The sequence below is a fragment of the Pangasianodon hypophthalmus genome, chromosome 15, assembly GCF_027358585.1.
Source record: "Pangasianodon hypophthalmus isolate fPanHyp1 chromosome 15, fPanHyp1.pri, whole genome shotgun sequence".
NCBI lineage: Eukaryota > Metazoa > Chordata > Actinopteri > Siluriformes > Pangasiidae > Pangasianodon > Pangasianodon hypophthalmus.
This window is the reverse complement of record NC_069724.1, coordinates 17,739,246-17,759,928: the sequence shown is the minus strand read 5'-3', so window position 1 is coordinate 17,759,928 and position 20,683 is coordinate 17,739,246. Positions and strand designations below refer to the sequence as shown.

The 20,683-nt window shown below is 39.5% G+C and overlaps 2 protein-coding genes across 2 annotated transcripts in view; both read left to right on the top strand.

Annotated features, from left to right (window-relative positions):
• The window catches only part of scamp1 (secretory carrier membrane protein 1), a 29,790-nt gene extending 15,136 nt beyond the window's left edge, over positions 1–14,654 (top strand). The window contains exons 4-9 of the mRNA XM_026928658.3: positions 5,133–5,244; positions 5,692–5,820; positions 11,053–11,212; positions 11,952–12,053; positions 12,167–12,284; positions 12,541–14,654. Of these exons, the coding sequence (XP_026784459.1) occupies positions 5,133–5,244; positions 5,692–5,820; positions 11,053–11,212; positions 11,952–12,053; positions 12,167–12,284; positions 12,541–12,690 (771 nt within the window). The 3' untranslated portion in view covers positions 12,691–14,654. The remainder of the gene's footprint in view (positions 1–5,132; positions 5,245–5,691; positions 5,821–11,052; positions 11,213–11,951; positions 12,054–12,166; positions 12,285–12,540) is intronic.
• A 3,550-nt stretch (positions 14,655–18,204) lies between these two features.
• Positions 18,205–20,456, top strand: chchd10 (coiled-coil-helix-coiled-coil-helix domain containing 10). Its single transcript, XM_026929064.3, has 4 exons — positions 18,205–18,364; positions 19,269–19,494; positions 19,788–19,929; positions 20,293–20,456. Exons 1-4 carry the CDS (start codon positions 18,324–18,326, stop codon positions 20,310–20,312), a joined length of 429 nt encoding a protein of 142 aa, XP_026784865.1. The 5' UTR covers positions 18,205–18,323; the 3' UTR covers positions 20,313–20,456.
• Positions 20,457–20,683: the final 227 nt, after the last annotated feature.

The following is a 20,683-nucleotide window of genomic DNA, read 5'->3' as shown; positions in this document are numbered from 1 at the left end:
CTGCATTATCCTCCCTTCCAGTTCTCTCTTACCCACATTAGGCTTGTGTGATATTGATTTTTTTTTTTTTCATTGCAATTTTAAAAATTCTAATTTAACAGATTTAATTTCATCATCTAGAATGGTTTAAAAACGACAAACAAATTAAAAGCCATTGAGTGGAGCTTTAAAGTGGCATTTTTACCAGCTTAACAACCGTAAAACATTCAGCCTTGTACTCCACAATGCCCTGATGTACAGTAAAACTGACTATGTTTAGACTTAGTGTTCCTCAACATGAAAACTAGCGTTCTGATTTTTTAAGAAGAGTATGATGGGGGTTCGAATATTACAGGTCTTTCTGTGCTGTTGGCACAATGCACGCACGCACACACACACACACATGCGCACGCACACACACACACAGGGTAGCGTCTTTGTTGTGATTTCCACAGAACTGGTGTTTCCATGCCAGTATGTACTAAATTCAGCACCTTTCATCCTTTCTAAATAGATCTTGATGGTTCTTATTTTCATATACACACACACACACGTGTGTGTATATATATATATATATATATATATGTATGTGTATATATATATGTGTGTATACATATATATATATATGTGTGTATACATATATATATATATATATATATATATATATATATGTGTGTGAGCACTTTATTAGGAAGGAATTAGGTCAATCATCGCTTAAATACCACAGCCAATTGCCAGTTTGACTGTTGTTGCTGACCATTTGCATCCCTTCGTGGCCACAATTTACCCATCTTCTAATGGCTACTTCCAGCACGATAATGCACCCAGTCACAAAGCAAATGCCATCTCTAACTCATGAACATCACAATGAGTTCAGTGTTCTTCAGTAGCCTTCCCAGTCACCAGATCTGAATCCTGTAGAACACGTTTGGGATGTGGAAGAGCGAGAGAGTCGCAGCATGAAAGTGCACTTGAAAAATCTGCAGTAATTTCCTGATGCAGTCATGTCAACACGGACCCCAATCTCAAAGGAATGTGTCCAACATTTTGTGGAATCTGTGCCACAACAAATTGAGCCTGTTTTGAGAGCAAAACGAGGCCCTACCCTGTGTTAGTATAGCGTTCCTAATAAAGTGCTCCGTGTGTGTGTGTGTGTGTGTGTGTGTGTGTGTGTGTGTGTGTGTGTGTGTGTGTGTGTGTGTGTGTATATATGTAGGTATGTATGTTCCGTAGCAGATGTGTGCATGCTATAAGAAAAATAGGGTTCATTTTCCTTAAACTAATTAAAAAAGAAAGTTCATTTTAATCCATAACATAGAAATGTGCAATAATTTATGAACATTATACAAATATACACACACACACACTCAGACCCTGTCTTCTAAGACAGCACACTCTGTGCTCATAACAATTTGAGAGTGAGTGAAGATAGTTGTGACAAGGAGGAAAGGAAGGTAGGAGCAGAGAGAGGGAGTAAAGGATGAATGGCCATCATGAAGCTTGCTGTTTGGCACGTTTTGTTTCTGTAGCTGTTTTTGTTTGTTTGTTTGTTTGTTTTTTTAAACAGTAAATACACCTTTTACTCTCTACTCATTTACAGTATACAAAAAAAAACAATAGAAGAACCACCACAGTGAACCTGCACTGAGATCTGCTGCACCACTTACAGTTATGTGGTTACAGTATATACAGTGATAATAAAGCCTGTTTCACTCATTGGCTACACAGAGAACAAATAAATGTTTTACCTGTTCAGTAAGGAATGAAGATAAAGATAAATCTCCATGTCCAGTGGCGAGTCTTTTTTCCTCGTATAGTAAAAGAGTATAGTATAATAAGAGACTCTTTGTCTCCTATTTGTTTACACCCTCACACAGAGTGGCATAAACATCACCCCAATCAGCACATGGTACACCCCACAGCCGTTAGAGACATACGGTGGAATGTTTAATTCAGCATGGCCAGATGGGGGATATGAGCATTGCCTGAAAAGGGGATGACCAAGGGGATTTATTGGATTTATTAATTTATTCAAATCTCTGGAAACACAATTATCCTCATTTACAGCAATGATAATCTGCAGAATTAGGTGACAATCAACGTATGACATATATAATACACAAAAACTAAAACTGAATCTAAATCAAGCACAAACAAATGTGTAATACATTTATATCTACATATATATATATAGGATTAGGATTATATTTTTTAAACAGGATTATATATTTTTTTGAAAATGAGCAATGAGTGTTTGTGTGTGAGTGTGAGTGAGGAGAAGTGGTGCCAGTTAGAATTTAGCTGTAGGGAACTAACAAAAAAACAAACGTGGTCACATGAGGAGTAACATGACCAGGCATAGGCTAAGCAAGGATCATTTGACCAATCATAAGGAGATCAGGGGGCAGTTTTGATCCCTACGTTGACCTGCTGACACCATTCACACTGTCTGTAGGATGTTTGATAACAGAGTTTTTGGTAAAAGACAACCAGAACTTTCCTCTTTCCATTGGCTACCAGATAAGTTCTATTTTGTTCCATTTTTATTTTGTGTTTCTAGATTGGTGCCAACTAGCAACACAACAGAATGAAGCACACCACAGCACTGTCAAATTCTCAAATCTGATGGTCAGAAGGTGTTGATTAGTTTTACGATGGATCTCATCACACCACCCTGGCGTGGGTTATTTTTCTGTGAACTAGTGAACTGATAGCAATGCAGTGTAGTATGGTGCTTATTATTGTTGAATGATCTATCAGTAATTTTGTTGCACCCCATATAAACTGTAAACCAAATAACCAATCAGATGAAGGATCTATGTTAATCCAAGCACTTTTTAGATGTTAAACTGCTGTATTTTTGTCATGCAGTGTAATGATGTGGTGATGAGGAATCCCCTCTCATTTTCTGAGCTTCAGATGAAACCAGCGTACAGAGACATGCTCTTGCATAAATTTTACTTTGAATTAGTCTGTGGCAGGGTACAGTGCATTCAGAAAGTATTCAGACCCCTTCATTTTTTTCACATTTTGTTATGATGCAGTCTTACGCTAATGATAGAAACAACTTCTCAGTGCAAGCCACATGAAAGCCCACTTGAAATTTGCAGAAATATATCAAATTTCATCTTTTCATGCTTTCATGTGTCTTTCACTGAGGACAGGCTTCCGTCTGGCCACTCTGCCATAAAGCCCAGATCGCTGAAGTGTTGCAGTGATGGTCAACCTTCTATAAGTTTCTCCTTGAGCTCAACCAGAGTGACCATAGGGTCCTTGGTCATCTCTCTTCCCAAGGCTCTTCTTCCCCGGTTGCTCAGTTTGGCCAGGCAGCCAGCTCAAGTAATAGTGCTGGTTGTTCCAAACTTCTTCCATTTAAGAATTATGGAGGCCACTGTTCTCTTGGGAAGCTTTAATCCAGCAGAAATTTTTTGTAGCCTTCTCCAGATCTGTGCCTCGACACTGTCCTGTCTCTGAGCTCTGCAGCCGGTTCCTTTGACCTCATGGCTTGGTTTTTGCTCTGCTATGCAGTTTCAGCTGTTAGACCTTAGGTAGACAGGTGTGTGCCTTTGCAAATCATGTCCAATCCAGTGAATTTGCCATAGGTGGACTCCAGTAAAAGTGTAGAAACATCTCAAAGATGATCCAGAGAAATGGGATGCACCTGAGCTAAATTTCAATTGTCATAGCAAAGGGTCTGAATACTTATGTCAATGTGAATTTTTTTTATTTTTTTAGTTTTTTTTTTTTTTTTAGTTTTTTTCTTTTTAATAAATTTGCAAAGTTATCACAAATCTGGTTTTTACTTCGTCATTATGGGTTATGGAGTGTAAGTTGGTGTAAAAAAGTAAGAATTTAAAGCATTTTAGCATAAGGCTGCAACGTAAAAAAATGTGGAAAAAAAAAGAAGGGGTCTGAATACTTGGATGGATGGATGGATGGATGGATAGATAGATAGATATACTGTATTGATCCCATGAGGGAAATTCTTGTTACAGCAGCATGGTCAGTAGCAAGATACAACACGTACACACACAAAATATAAAATACAATAAGTTAAATTAAATGTAGTAGTGCAGACATGGAACACAGTTGTAGATTTACACCGGATTTACATCAGTGTTTACATAAGTACACTTGTGAAAACTGGCAGTGAGTAATGAATATGAAGAACCTTGAGAATGTAGAATATAATGACATCTTTCTAAATGATAGCTTTCTTGTAGTAGTGTAATGTGAAATGTGTGTAGTCATCTGTCACACACAGGTGAGCTGTTGTACAGTGTTATTGCGAATGGTAAGAATGAACTCCTGCAATGTTCTCTGTGACAACGAATTTGAATGAGTCTTTTGGAGAATGAGACTTTCTGAATGCTCTGTATGTATTCACAAATATTGCCAGTGTGTTGGAGTAAACAAGAAAAATCGTGTTACTGTTATATTTCTGCACTGCAACTAAAACCAGGCTGTGGAGGCGAACAGAAAGGCGCTAGTACGTCCCAGCAGGGGGCATAGCCCACATACAGGTGTATACACACAAACACACACACACACACACACACACACACCCCTGCAGGAGACCATACACAGAGATTCAATAATGTTTTTAACACTCCAGTATAAACTTCAGCTCCTGGCTTGTATTTCGCAATATATTTGTATCGCCTACATCACTCAAGTGTCTGCTTTCTGCATGAGGGAAAAATGCTGTGTGGTGGGAAGTGGATTTCATCTACAGGAAAATATTCCATTTTCACAGAAAAAACAATGTTCCTTGAGTATTTACACAGTTACATTTTTGCAAATGTTGTGCATAGCATATTGGGTTATCAGGTTGTGTAAATAGGTGGCTTTATGAAACCCAATTCATACATGACAAATATTTTATTATTCCTGTTCACGTTGCTGCTATTTGGACAATTATATATATTCTGCTGGATTTAATCCAGGGGAGATGATGTGTACTTGTTAGAACAGGATGGAAATCTGTTTGTGAAACATTGTTTTAACATAATATATGACAATAATATAACATAGGACAGTACAGAGTGTGTGTCTGGGGACCTGTTTCCCCTTGTTTATGTCACCTTGTTTGACCTGACTTGTAATGGGGTGCATTTTAATGTGGTGTGTGTGTTTGTGCGTGTGTGTTACAGGATCAGGCACGGGCCCAGGCCGAGTTGCTGAGGAGGCAGGAGGAGTTGGAGAGGAAAGCTGCAGAGCTCGACCGCAGAGAGAGAGAGATGCAGTCACTCAATGCATCTGGAGGTGTGAACTATATTCACCGCTTATTAAATGAAGCACTTCTGTAAACTTGTATCATACGCAAATCTTTAATTTCTTCAAATAACTCAGCAAACTCAAGATTGTGGCTGTTCCTCCTTTATTGTGCTTTTTCTTCTTCTTATTAATAATTCCTTCTTCTGATTGACTTGATGGGAGGGGAGAGGTAAATTTAAATGCAAAATAAAATTATGTGAAGTAAATGAAAAACAACACTTAATTGCTATAAATAATTGGTAATGTTACGTTCTTACATTTTTCAGACTAGTGGCTTGTCTAAATTGCTTGACACTGTGACAGTTGCTGCACGTCTCTCTTTTATTCTGCTTGGTTGGAGACAATTAGGGAGAAAATTCACTCTTAAAATTACAACCGATGTGTAAGTTTAAACTGTTTTTCCCCGTTTTTCTCGCTTTCCCTTCACTTTCTCAGGGAGGAAAAACAACTGGCCACCACTGCCTGAGAAGTTTCCTGTGGGTCCATGTTTCTATCATGACATATCAGTGGATATCCCCGTGGAGTTTCAGAAGACAGTTAAGATAATGTACTACCTGTGGATGTGTGAGTATCTCCTGTCCAAACACAAGCCTCTTATCTGAAGAGCTTTCTTCCTGCTGGCAGCCAATCAGCAGTTCTGTTCTTGTGCTTTTGAAAACAGCGCTATTTTTTTGTATTTGTGTGGTGGCCTGGGAAAACCCTTCAGATGGAAAAACTGACATTTTTCTACTAGATATATAGTTCTGAAAACTACAGACTTTCCTGAACTGAAATATATTTCTCTTTTGCATGTATTAGCATTTTAAAGTCTGGTTAGCTCCCAAAGTAAAAAGGGAGAAAATCGCATTTAAAGGAATAGGCTTATGCCAATTTCGCTACAGTAACTACAAAGGGTTAAAAAACATAAAGTCTCTTTGTAATTAATTTTAAAAAATGCTATTGTTGGCAAATTGCTGTGGTGTAAGAGGAATGAAAGACTTGCTGTCTCTGAAAGTGTTCAACAACTTGATCCAAGCCTGGAGTTTACTGTGTGACCAAAAAAAAAATTAACACTTACAAGGTGACAAGGTTTTATCTTTAGGCAGACTGACTGATTTTACCAAACTGGCTTATTACTCAAAATAGCCTAGGCAAAGTGAAAAATTTCCACCTGGTTTCAAGTACAATATCAAGTACACACATGAAAGTCCACAATGTGTCTCCAGAGTCAGTGTCCAAAAGACACGCATACAGAGGACACATAACGCTGTTTACAGTGATTTGGGATTAAGGTATGTGGGGATGATTAAAAAAATAAATTTTAGGCTTGGAACTGTTACTCTGCCGGCAGATTCAGCCGTCATAGGACATCATGAGGACATGAGAGAATTTCATTTTCAGTTGAACTGTACACCTACCTGGTGCTGTAGACATATAGCCCTGCCCACAGCTTGCCACACTTGACTGATGAAGTGAGGTGAGGTATTTATTTGTGAAGGTGTTTATGTAGCGTGCTTAGCATGAACACCAACACTTGAGATGAATTAAGAACAGTGATGAATTAAGCCCCAGAAGAATATTTGTTTACTTCGTGTAGGAGTAAAAGATAGAGGAAGTGTCATTGAATTGTCAGTGTGTTGTTTCATAACATCACATTTAACATGTTTATCTTCTCATCTAGCATACCGTTGTCTCATCCGGCCCTATATGAGCTAGCACCAGGGGACACTGAGTGTAACTGTTCAGGGGAATGCTGGGAATGCTTGCTAGAGTGCTGAGCAGGCGCAGTGGTACCCTTGCGAGAGACCCAGCCTCACAGTGGCCTATGTAGAGAATGGTAGTGCTGAATGATATGGCCAAAAATGTAACACAATATGTTTTTTCCCATATCATTCAATATTGATGTTTATCAATAATTATTGTATATATTTTCTGATGCGTGATATAACAGGGGCGTGCTGTTATAGGAAAATAATCAATGACACTGTGGTTACCACTGGAAACTGGACAGCTGAAGATTGGAAAAAGACCAGGTGATATTTTTCCAATCTTCATCTGTTTTGTTTCAGTGAGCCTGTGCTCACTGTAGCTTCAGATTTCTGTTCTTGGCTGACAGGAGTGGAATGTAGTGTGGTCTTCTGTGGTTATAGCCTCAACATTCAGCATGTTGTGCCTGCTGACATGCTTTTCTGCTCATCACGGATGTAAAGCGTGGTTATTTGAGTTGCTGTAGCCTTCCTTTCAGCCTGAACAAGCCTGGCCATTCTCCTCTCATCAACAAGGCGTTTTCGCCCTCAGAGCTGACGCTCACTGGATGTTTTTGTTTTTCACATCATTCTGTATAAACTATAGAGACTGTTGTGTGTGAAAATCAGGAGGGTTGCAGTTTCTGAAAAACTCAGACCAGCCCTTCATGCCACAGTCAAATTCCCTGAGATCACATTTTTTTCCCCATTCTGATGTTTGATAACAGCATGAATGGGTAAGGGTACAGGTGTTCCTATTAAATTGGTTGGTGCCTTTACCTGAGCATCTGTTCTGCAAATTTTCTTACACAGCTGATGCACCAAGCATACAAATGGTGAAATTCTCCATGTTTCAAAAGATAGAGTGTTTGTCTGTTGCTCAGATGATCCCTTTCCTTAAGTGGAGCTCTAAATTAGATCTGCTGTAATGTGAACACACGCTCCTGCATGCCTAAATCATTACCCAACCTAAAAATGGACTGTTTTTGTAAAACAAAAAAAAAAAACCCTCTTTGTAGAAACAAATGGCTCCATTTTTTCAGATGAGACTGTGATGACATTTTATAGGTGTTTCTCAGTTTCTGATTTAGCTTATTGTTTAATTAAATATTGTAATTAAAGGCTATTGGTTTACATTTCTTATTTATGCTTTTTTTACCTGCGAGAAAAGTATGAATCAGTGGGTGTTACATTTAAAAACATATCAAATGAAACGTCGTTTGTGAAGTCAATAGGGAGCAGAAGTTTCTTCTTTATGTTGGATGAATGGGGAAAAAAAACACTGTATCACTAGTCTACTGAACCTGCTTGTTGGCCAGGAAACTGTGAATGAAAAACAGATGACTAGTTTTGCCCAGATATTTGCCAAGCGATTTTGTCCACTTCCTGGGTGAATACAGAAAAGTGAGTCTTTATTTGGGACTAATGTCATTGCTGTGCTCAACTAAACAGCTTTTGTCATTTTTTAATTCATATTTATTCAGTTTCTAAAACACAATAGGTTTAATTCAGTTCAATTTTACTTCTAAAAAAGCAGTTGTACAGAATTTCGGATATAGAGTTAGATTCCTTGTGAGCAAGCCAGAGTCTCCAGTTTCCAAAGGGAACCCATCATCATCTGGGTGACACCAGATATAAATACTCTTCTATAACTGTATACTGTAAAGTCAAACAGTACTGAGTGCGCTGAAAGGATGTTCTATGGAGTTAGAATTGTTTCATATTTCCAAATAAATAGATTATGATCCACAAATAACTGTAGAGAGATTCACAAACATTAAACAAATTCACAAGTAAATAGAATGAGATCCACAAATATATGTTAGGAGTTGAATTAAATTCACAAATAAATAAAATGAGATTTGCAAATAAAAATATGTTTACAGATATGTTTTTATGTCAGAAACACAACTCTGGCCGGCATTCATTTGTGGATCGCTTCCTGTGAATTTGTGGCTCGCTTCCTGTGCAGTTGTGGATTGCTGCACACAGTTGTGGATCGCTTCCTGTGCATTTGTGGATCGCTGCACACATTTGTGGATTTTGAAACATTTCTAGCGTCAAGACATTCACACACATCCACAAAGAGGTGGACTACCTGTCCTGGGTACCTGGACTAGCGATTTTGTCTACTTCTGTGAGCAATACATAGGATCAAAACAGCCATGAAAGTTCCAGTGGTGCATCCTGTGGGTGTGTTATGTGAGTCTGTTCTTTGAGTTTGTTTAAATGTGTCAGCATGGGTGTGACATTTGTGATAAGACACTGTGTACATTGTAGAAGTGGCTAAAACAATTTCTGTAATCTGAGATGGACTGAGCTTTAGTTTCATTGTGGTTTCTGATTCTGAAAGTGAATGGGAAAGTTAGGAGTGCTACACTATATGACCAAAAGTTTGTGGACACCTGACTGTCTCACTTGTATATGGGTCTTCCCCAAACTGTTGCCACAAAGTTGGAAGCATACAGTTGTCTAGAATGTCTTTCTATCTGTCTGCTTTAGCATTATGGTTTCCCTTCACTGGAACTAAGATGCCTAAGCATGTTCCAGCATGACAATGCCCCTGTGCACAAAGCAAGGTCCATGTAAACATGATTTGCCAAGGTTGGAGTGGTAGAACACGAGTGGCCTTCACAGAGCCCTGACCTCATCCGTACTGAACACCTTTGGGATGAACTGGAACACTGACTCTACCCCAGACCTCCTCGCCAAACATCAGTGCCCAACCTCACTAATCCTCTGGTGGCTGAATGAGCACAAATCCCCACAGTCACACTCCAAAATCTAGTGGAAAGCCTTCCCAGAAGAGTGGAGGTTATTATAACAGCAAAAAGGGGACAGAATCTGGAATGGGATGTTCAGCAGGCACATATGAGTGTGATGATAAAGTGTCCACAAACTTTTGGCCGTATAGTGTATATCAACCTTAGTCTTATTAATTTGACAAGTCAAATTAGGATTTTGTTCTGTTTTTTTGCAAAATAGTTACAATGCATTGAAACTGGTATTTTGGCTCCATATAAGCAGAGCAAGGAGTTTAATTAGCTTAAATAAAATGAGTTTATGAATGAGAGGAATGAAGTCATGAATAGTTAATGCTTCATTTTAAATAGGACCGATATTAAACTGTATTTTAAAAGATTTCCAGCCCGTCGGTGTTCAACAGGGAGGCACACATTTAACATTGGTTTCTCGGCTTATTTCTCCAGCAATGAATAATTTAATCACCATTTTCTCCTCTCCATTTTGCGTTAGGCTGATTATGACAGAAGGATTAATATTGAATCTGACATGGATACAGAAAAATGAGTCTTTATTTGGGGCTAATGTCATTGCTGTACTCAACTAAACAGCTTTTGTCATTTTTTTAATTCATATTTATTCAGTTTCTAAAACACAATAAGTTTAATTCAATTCAATTTTACTTCTAAAATGCAGTTGTACAGAATTTCAGATATAGAGTTTGATTCCTTGTGAGCAAAGCAGCGGCGACAGTGGCAATATCCCCTGAGGAAGGAACCTTGAGGGGAACCAGACAGCTAAGGGAACCCATCCTCTACTGGGTGACACCAGATATTAATCATTAATCCTCTATAACTCTATACTGTAAAGTCAAACAGGACTGCGTTTGTTGAAAGGTGTTTAGGAGCAACTCAGTCTTTGTGAATACAGCAGCAGATCTTCCGTACAAATCTAAAGTATACAGGTGAAGAAAGGCCAAGTCTTGGGTGTCATTTTTTTTTTTTTTTTTTTTTTTGTGACACTTGTCAAAGGGTTTAAACTAATATGCTGACTGAACAGCTCATCAGAGCTCCAACGAGGAAATGGAAAGTTGGTGAGGATTTCGTGTATGCAATGCAGATCGGCAGCTTTTAGTCCTCTTTGTTATCTACATCAGAGTGTGTGCATGGGTGAAACCATATCTCACATGCACCAATTCTCTGCATGTTTTGGTGAAGGCAAAGTGCTAAATGTTGGTAATGCTTCCCTGGTTTCACTGTTTGCTATAGATGACTTGTTGAAGATCTGATGTATAGCATGTGTTTGTTTTTTTTGTTTTTTTTCTCTCCAGTCCACACAGGAACACTGTTCCTGAACATCTTCGGCTGCTTGGCGTGGTTTTGTGTAGATGCAGTGCGTGGTGTTGACTTTGGCCTGGCCATGCTGTGGTTCATGCTCTTCACTCCCTGCTCATTCGTCTGCTGGTACAGACCTCTGTATGGAGCATTCAGGTAAACTACACACACTCCAATATACACCCTAAATTACCCTGACATTAATAAGATTTCAGCTAAGCCTAACCTGCCCTAAACATTTAGTACTCAATCATAAACAGTGCTTAAACAGTGCAGTCGCTTTTAAAGAATTTATGTTGACATATATTAGATAATTTAACAAAATATTGCTAAGGCTTACTGCTAGTCTTACCCCTTAAAAAGCATGTTTAAAAAGTGTGTAGTTGTTGATATGGTAAGTTATATGATAAGTTTTAAGTGAGGAGATGAATATTATTAATTCTGGAGGGAGAACAAAAAAGAGACCGGTGAGGGAATGACTCTGTAACTGCTATAACATAAGTGATACCAGGAACTAACTTGGGTAAACATAACTATGTATTACAAAAAAAAAACAAAAAACACGCACATCATTCTTTAATAAATAACATATTGTTAGCGTTGGCAAATGGCTGTAGCATAAGAGAAATACAGCACTTGTGCTGTTACAGGAAAATAATCAAGTTAGGGGTAGAGCAGCATCACACCAACCCACAGTTGATTATTTTTCTATAACAGTGTGTCCCATCGTGTTTTATTCCTTATGTATATTATATGAAACATCAGCACATGTGTATATCTGAACATGCACAAAACAACTATAATGCATGTATTTTATCAATAAACAGACACATTTAAAAATATTCATTCTCTTTCTCTCTCTCTTTCTCTCTCTCTCTCGTCTGTGTTTCTGCAGGAGTGACAGCTCTTTCCGGTTCTTTGTGTTTTTCTTCGTCTATATTTGTCAGTTCGGTGTCCATGTGATGCAGGCCATTGGAATCGCAGGCTGGGGAGTCAGGTATTCCCACGTGCTTATTTTATATTCGAGCAGCTTTAGACTTACTTTTGCATCTCATTTTAGGAAAACTATGCTAATGGAATTGCACATTAAAAGCGTGTGTGTGTGTCTAGTGGTTGGATCTCTGCGTTAACCGGCCTTAATAAAAGCGTTCCTGTCGGCATCATCATGATCCTGATTGCTGCTCTGTTTACCGCCTCTGCTGTCATTTCTCTCATCATGTTTAAAAAGGTAAAACTGCTTGTCTGAGGTGGGAAAGTTGGCATATGGATAAAGAGAATGTACACTAATGGGTAATTGACGCTAATTTGTGAAATTAATGATGTAGAGTGTGTGTTCCAGTTTCTCCAAGACTTGGGTGTGTTTGTTGTTTCTCCTTAGAATACTTGAACACTAGAATTTCATCTATAGACATTACATCAGTAGCATTCTATAATGTGTGTGTGTGTGTGTGTGTGTGTGTGTGTGTGTGTGTGTGTGTGTGTAGGTCCACGGGCTGTATCGGACCACTGGTGCGAGCTTTGAGAAGGCCCAACAGGAATTTGCCACCGGCGTCATGTCCAACAAAACAGTCCAGACAGCAGCCGCTAACGCCGCCTCGTCTGCTGCTCGCGGAGCGTTCAAAGAGCAGTTCTGATTGGCTGAGAGAGAGCAGGCCCAACATCAAGCTCCTCCCACTTTCCCCCTTTTTTCATTCTTTCTTATTGTACTCCTTTGACTTGTGAGTCATCTGTAAGCCTGTTTCAGATGTGGAGGATCCCAGACTCCGCCCCTTCATCGACTCGGTGCACTCCATTGGCTAACTGAGACTCTACCCCCTTCACTCAGCAGATGCACTCAGCTGGCTGTTACGCTGAGGTCGTGTGTGTGAGTGTGTGTGAGTGTGTGTGGGTGTGTGTGAGTGTGTGTGAGTGAGTGAGTGTGTGTGAGTGAGTGTGTGTGAGTGAGTGTGTGTGAGTGAGTGTGTGTGAGTGAGTGTGTGTGAGTGAGTGTGTGTGAGTGAGTGTGTGTGAGTGAGTGTGTGTGTGTGTGTGTGTATGTGCGCGCACGCGCTTGTCACACTCCAGTCACTTTCCCATTGTCCATTCAGATTGAGCGTGTGCTGACTCATGTTTCTCATTAAAAAAAAAAAAAAAAAAAAAAAAAAAACAGGAAGTGATGTCAGCAAGGATTCTGTCCACTTGCTGTACACATCCAAAGCGAACAGAGGGTTGAAATGCCATCCAAGTCATCAACACAATTCACTAATATCTCACACCAACAGGCATTTCATTCCTGCCCCTCATTGGCCAATAGGAATGTCCCTCACTGAATGCACCCAGTGGGAGATTCAGGTGGCTCTTCTGTTGCTTTTTTATCTCCGATTCTGCCTTACATGCTGTTCCTGTTTTCTGAAAATAAGTTGAAGCTCCTTCACTTTGCTTCTGAGGCTTGTTCGATGACCTACAAACACAAGAGTTGGGTTAGACGTGCTTGAGAAGCTCACTATGCCTCGGTCCAGGTCCTGTATCTGAAGTTTTAGGGTCCCGGTGAGAAGTAAAAGCCTCGATAGAAGAAAACACTATCTACAATGAAAGCCTCCCATCTCTGTTTTTCTAATGGCACGCTTCAGAGACGCGGAAAAATAGAGAAAAGATTATAGCATGCTAGCACTCTTGTTGGTGGGTGTGTGTGTATGAGAAAGAGAGAATGTGTGTTGAGTGAATTTGAGTGAGTCTTAAGTTGTTTAACTCCACAACAAGTGATCTCACTTAGGTTTATAAATTGAAGTTTTCTTATCATTTCAGTCCAACAGGACACTTTAGGTTTTAGACAATGGTTTTGAATTTCTCATTAATTAATGCAGCCTTGTAGCCTTGAGCGCTGAGAAACAGCTCTCAAGATTATGGGTTGTCTGTGTTTTGAGACTGCGTGTGTGTGTGTGTGTGTGTGTGTGTGTGTGTGTGTGTGTGTGTGTGTGGTAGCTTCAGTCACCTCTTTACAGTATTGACTTCAGAACTGATACTTGGATGTTAACACACAGACACACAGTCACACGAACACAAGTTTTAAAAATTTTTTTCCCCTCCTTTTTGCTATTGTAGTGTTTCCAATTCTATCATCTCGAGATGAGCTGCTGCAAGTCGTTCTTCCTTTTTTTTTTTTTTTTTTTTTTTTTTTTTTTTTTTTTTTTTTTTTTTTTTATATATATATATAAAAGAACTTCATTTCAACAAATGGCACCTGAATGTTTGTTCTACATTAATACGAATCAAATCGGAAAGTCTGTAGAAAGATACAACGTGAGCCTGTGCGTGCGTGTGTTACATTGGATTGTGGCTTTTAAGTTGTGATTTTGAACTCAATGACATTATTAGTTGAAACACTGAGGAGGTCATGATGCGAAGTTCGTTCGAGCAAACCTAAGGGATATTTGTATATTTTGTAAAAAACAACAAAAAAAATAATATTAATTGACGAGTGGTTGCCTGTCGTCCTGAATAATTTCATCGTACTGTACAAATGCACTCTTGTCTCCCTCTGCAGTCGCATGTCGAGTAGTTTGAGTTTTGTATATTTATTGTATTAACACAGGAATAAAATAAGAAAATGGACTACTTAGCCTGCTTCTAGTAGTGATTTTTTTTTTTTTCCCTCCAAAAGCTTGTCACACTTCATATGCTTTGGGTTCTTACATATAGATATGAGGTGGTGGTGAAATCAGAGGCATAGCAGCTGTTTTAAAAGTGAGAAGCACTAAAAACATCAACACATCATTCAGTTCTTTATATGTGAGAACATGCAAGTAGAAATCTAAACTCTAACATTGCTTTTACTTGACTTTTCATCTGTTAACATCCTGAAGTCCCAGTTACTTTATCATTTTCACCTGCTGGCTTCTTCTACACCAGAAGAACTGCATTTATAACGTAGAACGTTGATGCAGAAAAACAGCTTAATGAATTCATCTTTGGAAGCCTTTGCATGCCTGGTATCTTCATCTTAAGAGAATGATGAGATGAGAATACATAAATATGATTATCAGTTCGATATTATCATTCACTAACCATAGCTTCCTTACAGTGTAGTTGTTCTAGTTGCCGTGAGTCTACTTGGCACCAAACACATATTACATCCCTAGGTGGAATCCATAGAAATATCATTTCTATACCAGAACGTTATACCAGAATCAAATTTGACATGTTCATACCATCTTATCAAGTCCAGTCTGCTTTCTAATGTAGCTAATTCAGTGACTTCCTGCAATGCATTTGTTCTGATTCGGGCCCTTGCAGCTTTAACTGTGAGTTGGGTCGTTCAGGCAGTCCGAAATAAGCAATACATTGAAATGCTATTCATTTACAAAATAAATAGTGTGCTCTCTCCCCCACCCCCCGGAGATTTGTGGCTGTCGGTCAGGCTCAATTCCTGTGCAATGTGCAAAAAAGTTTAAAATTACAGGCCTTCTTACTTAAAACATCCAGACCTTAAACAGAGCCATCTTTTGAACATCACTTGTAATATCTTAAGATCCTGAACATCCCTTAAATCCACGTATTACTCTGCTCCTGTCTCATTACGGATACAGGGCGTGTATCAGAGCTGGGAAGAAGAGCTTTGTTCTGTCTGAAAGGTTTGCTCTAAACTGACTGCCACTTTGAACCAGATATGTTCATAATGTCAATATGCACAATCCAGCAAGTAGCCTCTCAATGTCACACATAGGCAGCTGACTGCAAATAGGTACAAAAAGAATACTAAAACTAATTGCCAAAAAAAAAAAAAGAACAAGCCAGCTGTGTTATGATGTGCACAACTGCAGTAATCTTTCGTAGTGGTGTTTTATAGCATACATTGTAACATGGATATTCAACAAAAATTTGCCATGGTCCTGTATCATAAAATTCTTTCCTTGCAAAGGTCCAGATAAGCATCTAACATGACTAAATGATAACAGCAGCTAGGTTTGAATACTTAACCAATAATGATGAGCTCATGGCTATAAATAAGGCAATTTAAAGTGTTTTTTTTTTCCTCTTTGTTTGTTTCATAGTGGTGCTTTACCTTTACCACTTTTTCACACACACAATAGAGGTGTGCGTGACTCTTTATTTAATCTCACCCACTCAAGCTCACGCTCACAGAAAATTTGACCACTCTCATCCATGGTGATTTTTTTATATCCGCCATTATATTTTCTAACAAACTATTTCCCAAAATATGAGCAAATTAGGTACTTAAACCACCGTGACTCTGACCAGGATAAATCAGTTACTAAAAGTTAATGAATGCTGTAAATGCGTCACATTAGTACATACCCCAGATTCCCATGGTAATGACCATTCTGTGTCTTGAAAGCTTTATATCTGACCACTTGTATTATAGTAGAAACCGCCTGCTTCCAAAGACATTTGTTTTTTTAGCATTAAAAAGTAAATATAAAGATTGAATAGAATCGCACATTTCACTGGGTATATAGTGCACGGTGTAGGTTCTACCATCACGTAACCACCCTATGTAGTGAGCATGTATAGTGAATAAGGAGCTTAAAAGCAAACATATACATATTCCTGCATGAAGGTGACTTGGCTAATTGTGGCAACAAAGAATCTTGATCCTGGGTCACCTAAGAAAACAATGAATGGGTAATTAAATAAAAACCAATCTGAAACTTGAACCTTGATAAAATGTTTATTGCTTGTTTGTGAATTTCTTTGCTCAAGAAAGCAACAGAATTTTTTCCCTTGCTTGGTTTATACAACTGGCATATTATTTGGCTAGTATTCCCAACCTCACATCCAATATTCCCAAAACCTGGATTCACCACAAGCCTGACCAGGACAAAGCGGTTACTTAAAATAAATAAATGGTGGCATAAGCGCTTTGTCCTCTCACTACCCAAATCCAAAGGTCACTTAAGGTCAAGCTCTTAAGATGGCTGTTTGTCAGTGTAATACGTAAATATCAAAGTATGGAAATTAACACCAGAATTACATTTTTTTATTTTATTTATATTTTTTTGGTAAATCTGGTGGCAGTAAGAATACATTTAACTTTAACCATCTTGATTTATTTAATCTTCATTTCAATTATATCTTATAATTGATTTCATTCATATATTATAACATATATATGTTACATGATACTCTACAAACAACTGACAAATTTAACACCAACACAGTGGTGCAGTGGGTAACGTTGTTGCCTCACAGCTCCAGGATCTCTGGTTTAATCCTGAGCTCAGGCTACTGTCTGTTCTCTCTGGGTTCTCTCCATCCGTTCTCTGTACTGCTTATCCTAGACAGGGTCGCAGAGCCTGGAGCTTATCCCAGGGAACTCGGGGCACAAGGTAGGGGACACCCTGGATGGGGTGCCAACCCATCACAAGGCACAATCCCGCACACACACGCACACACTACAGGCAATTTGAAAATCCTAATCAGCAATCAGCCTACAGCGCATGTCTTTGGACTGGAGGAGGAAACCCTGCAGCACAGGGAGAGCATGTGGTATTTGAACCCCTAACCCTGGAGGCGCGAGGCAAACGTGCTAATCACCGAGCCACCATGCCACTTCCCAAAAACATGTATTTAAGCAGACTGGCTATGCTGTATTGACCCTAGCTGTCAATGGTGTCAACGCTGGACTGGTGTCCCATCATGTAGGGTGAATTCTCCCACCTCGCACCCAGTGTTCCCGGGATGAGAGGCTCTGGATCCGCTGTGACCCTGACCAGGAGAAAGCGATCACTGAAGATGAGTGATAAAGTGTCTTAGTAACCCATATTCACTCTTTACTTTCATTTATTTCACTTCCCATTTTCTACACTTTTTTCACTGGACATTTTCGATGATCATAAGTCTATATATCCTAATGAAGATGGACTTTAGAGTTGCATTTCTTTACTGCTCCACTAGAGGGCTCCACTAAAGCTTGCTCTTTATGTGGACAGATCATTCGATCCCAAGTGCATTATTCAGCTGATTTGTCCCTCTTTATTTTTTGATTCGTTGTCTCAGTGGACATTAGGACATTATGGTCTCACTTCAGCTGCTCTGACATTCTCTCAGCTTCTCGTTAAGAGTTTAATACGAGCTTGATCCAAGGAATGTTACACATAGAAGTCACGTGGCACCTTGCGCGCAGCGATTTGGTAGGGCGCGTATGTGCGCATGCGCGTCTATGTTTTCCACACAAGGTCATCTACACGTGTACCGGCTGCCAGAAGTTGCAGCGCTCAGGGACAAAGTGCTGTAGCTGAGCCTCTGTTTGCCCAAAGTTACTCTAAACATGGCGAGAGGAAGTCGCAGTCGTCCTTCAGCATCAGCAAGGTAAAACCGACTATTGTGCCGGAAATTGTCGACATTTAGTACCTTTAACATGGCTAACATTGACGCAGTAGATTATCTGACGTTTTCCCTACCCACATTCCGGCACATTCTGCCGTTTTGCATCGGGATTGGTTGATATTATCCCGCATCCTTGGCTAGGATTGGCTAGTAGCTCTTACCTCCGCGCGGATCTCTGGACTAGCCAATCTTCGTTTAGGAGGCGGGACAAAACTGATTACTGGTGGGGAAAATAAATCCTATCTAACTAGTTGTATAACTGTCTTTTGTAAGATATTTCTAGTTTTTTAGTGTTTCAGTAAAGAACATTAGTGTGTTAAACCCTGTGATGAGGTGAAACACTTCTAATCTATGGCTGAACTGTGTTTCTTGGGATTCGATTTCTTATTTAGGAAAGGACAAACACAAAGTCCAGGGTTAATTGATTACTAGGTAATAGGTTTGTCCTCTCACTACCCAAATCCAAGGGTCACTTAAGGTCAAACCCTTAAAATGGATGTTTGTCAGAGTAATGCATAAATATGAAAGTATGGGAATTAACACCAGAATTAGGTTTGTTTGGTAAATCTTACAGCTTATGTCACCTTCAACACAAATTCAGGCAAACTACAACAGAACTTACAATACTGCATGTGCATTATATTGTTATTAACACTTTATTAATACCTGTTATGGCTTTTATTCGCTATATTGTACTTTTACATGAGTCTCCCGTACAGCTATTACCTCATCAACCATTTCGAGTATCGACTGCTTTCACCTCACACACTTTGCCACAAAATGTCCTGTTTCTTTGGAATCTTTTCTGGTAAACTTTGACATTTGGATACTGTGTTTTTCCAAACATCGTAATCTAATCCTACTCTCTCTCTCTTTTCTCTCGCAGTGCTCCTGCTCAGTCCTACGCTCCGGCTCCAGTGGCTCCTCCTCCGTCAGCCGTGGCCCCGGCTCCTGTCCAGCCCAAACAGCCAGGCCTCATGGCTCAGATGGCCACGACGGCCGCGGGTGTGGCTGTGGGCTCGGCTGTGGGCCATGTGGTGGGCGGCGCCCTAACCGGAGCCTTCAGCGGAAGCAGCTCCTCTGAAACACCAAGACCAGCTCCTGCGCATCAGGTAAGTCCTCACACTCACAGTAGACATAAATGTAAGGACGACCAATAGACAAATAAACGGATGAAAAGATAAATTATTACTATGGAATAAATTGCATTAATGCAGTTATTTACAGAGCACAGTCTGTAAATGAAGGGCAGATACAATAGTATTCAACAGCATACAATAAGAAACAAAACAGAAATTTAAAATGAAGGTAAACAGTATTGTTATTGTTATATAGCATTATATAATAATGTATAATTTTTCTCTCTCTCTCTCTCACTCTCTCTCTCTCTCTCTCTGACGTGTAGGAGCCTGCGCGAGCTGCTCCCCCTCAGGCCGGGCCATGCCTTTTCGAAGTGAGGCAGTTTCTCGACTGTGCTACCACTCAGACAGACCTCAGCTTGTGCGAAGGCTTCAACGAAGCTCTCAAACAGTGCAAATTCTCACACGGTATGTTCACACATTACCTCACTTTTCATATAATACGGAATGACCTGCGTATATAGGGTAGGAGAAAAAAAAATCAAGATCAGTACACAAAGCTTGTATTGCTTCCTCGAACCACTACTCTGCTTGCTGTGAGCTGATGCCCTAAGAAACCCAGATTTCCAAGATTTACCTTAATAGAATAAAGTACGCAAAGAGAAAGAGGTTGGAAAGTTTTCCTCCAGTCTGGTTCGAAACTTGGTGTACTTTTTCCAACCTCTGCAGTTTTTTTTCCTGTATCTTCTCCATAGTTTATCATAAAACTTTGAAAATGTGTAATCCAAATAAATCCTTCCATCCTTCTTTCCTTCCTTCCTCCTGTTCTAGGTGTTTCATCCCTGGTGTGAAGAGCATTTTGAAAGAAAACACTAAAACCAGCTGTCCACTTGGTACAAATCGTCTAGATCCCTCCAGCACTTGACCTCTATTACTTCATTTCTGTTGTAGTTTTTGACTTGTGTGTATGATAAAAAATAAAAAGCTGCTATTTACCTTCTTGTCTCTTTATTTGGTATGTTTATTCAAATACTAAATTGCTCATGACCTCTGATCTTGGACATCGGCTGCACCATTACACAAAGGTGGTGTAGTGGCAGCACTGTTCGAATCCCGGCTCCGCCCTGTGTGTTACATGTTCTCCCCGTGCTTCAGGGGTTTCCTCAGGGTACTCCAGTTTCCTCCAGAAGTCCAAAGTGCTGTAGGCTGATTGGCATTTCCA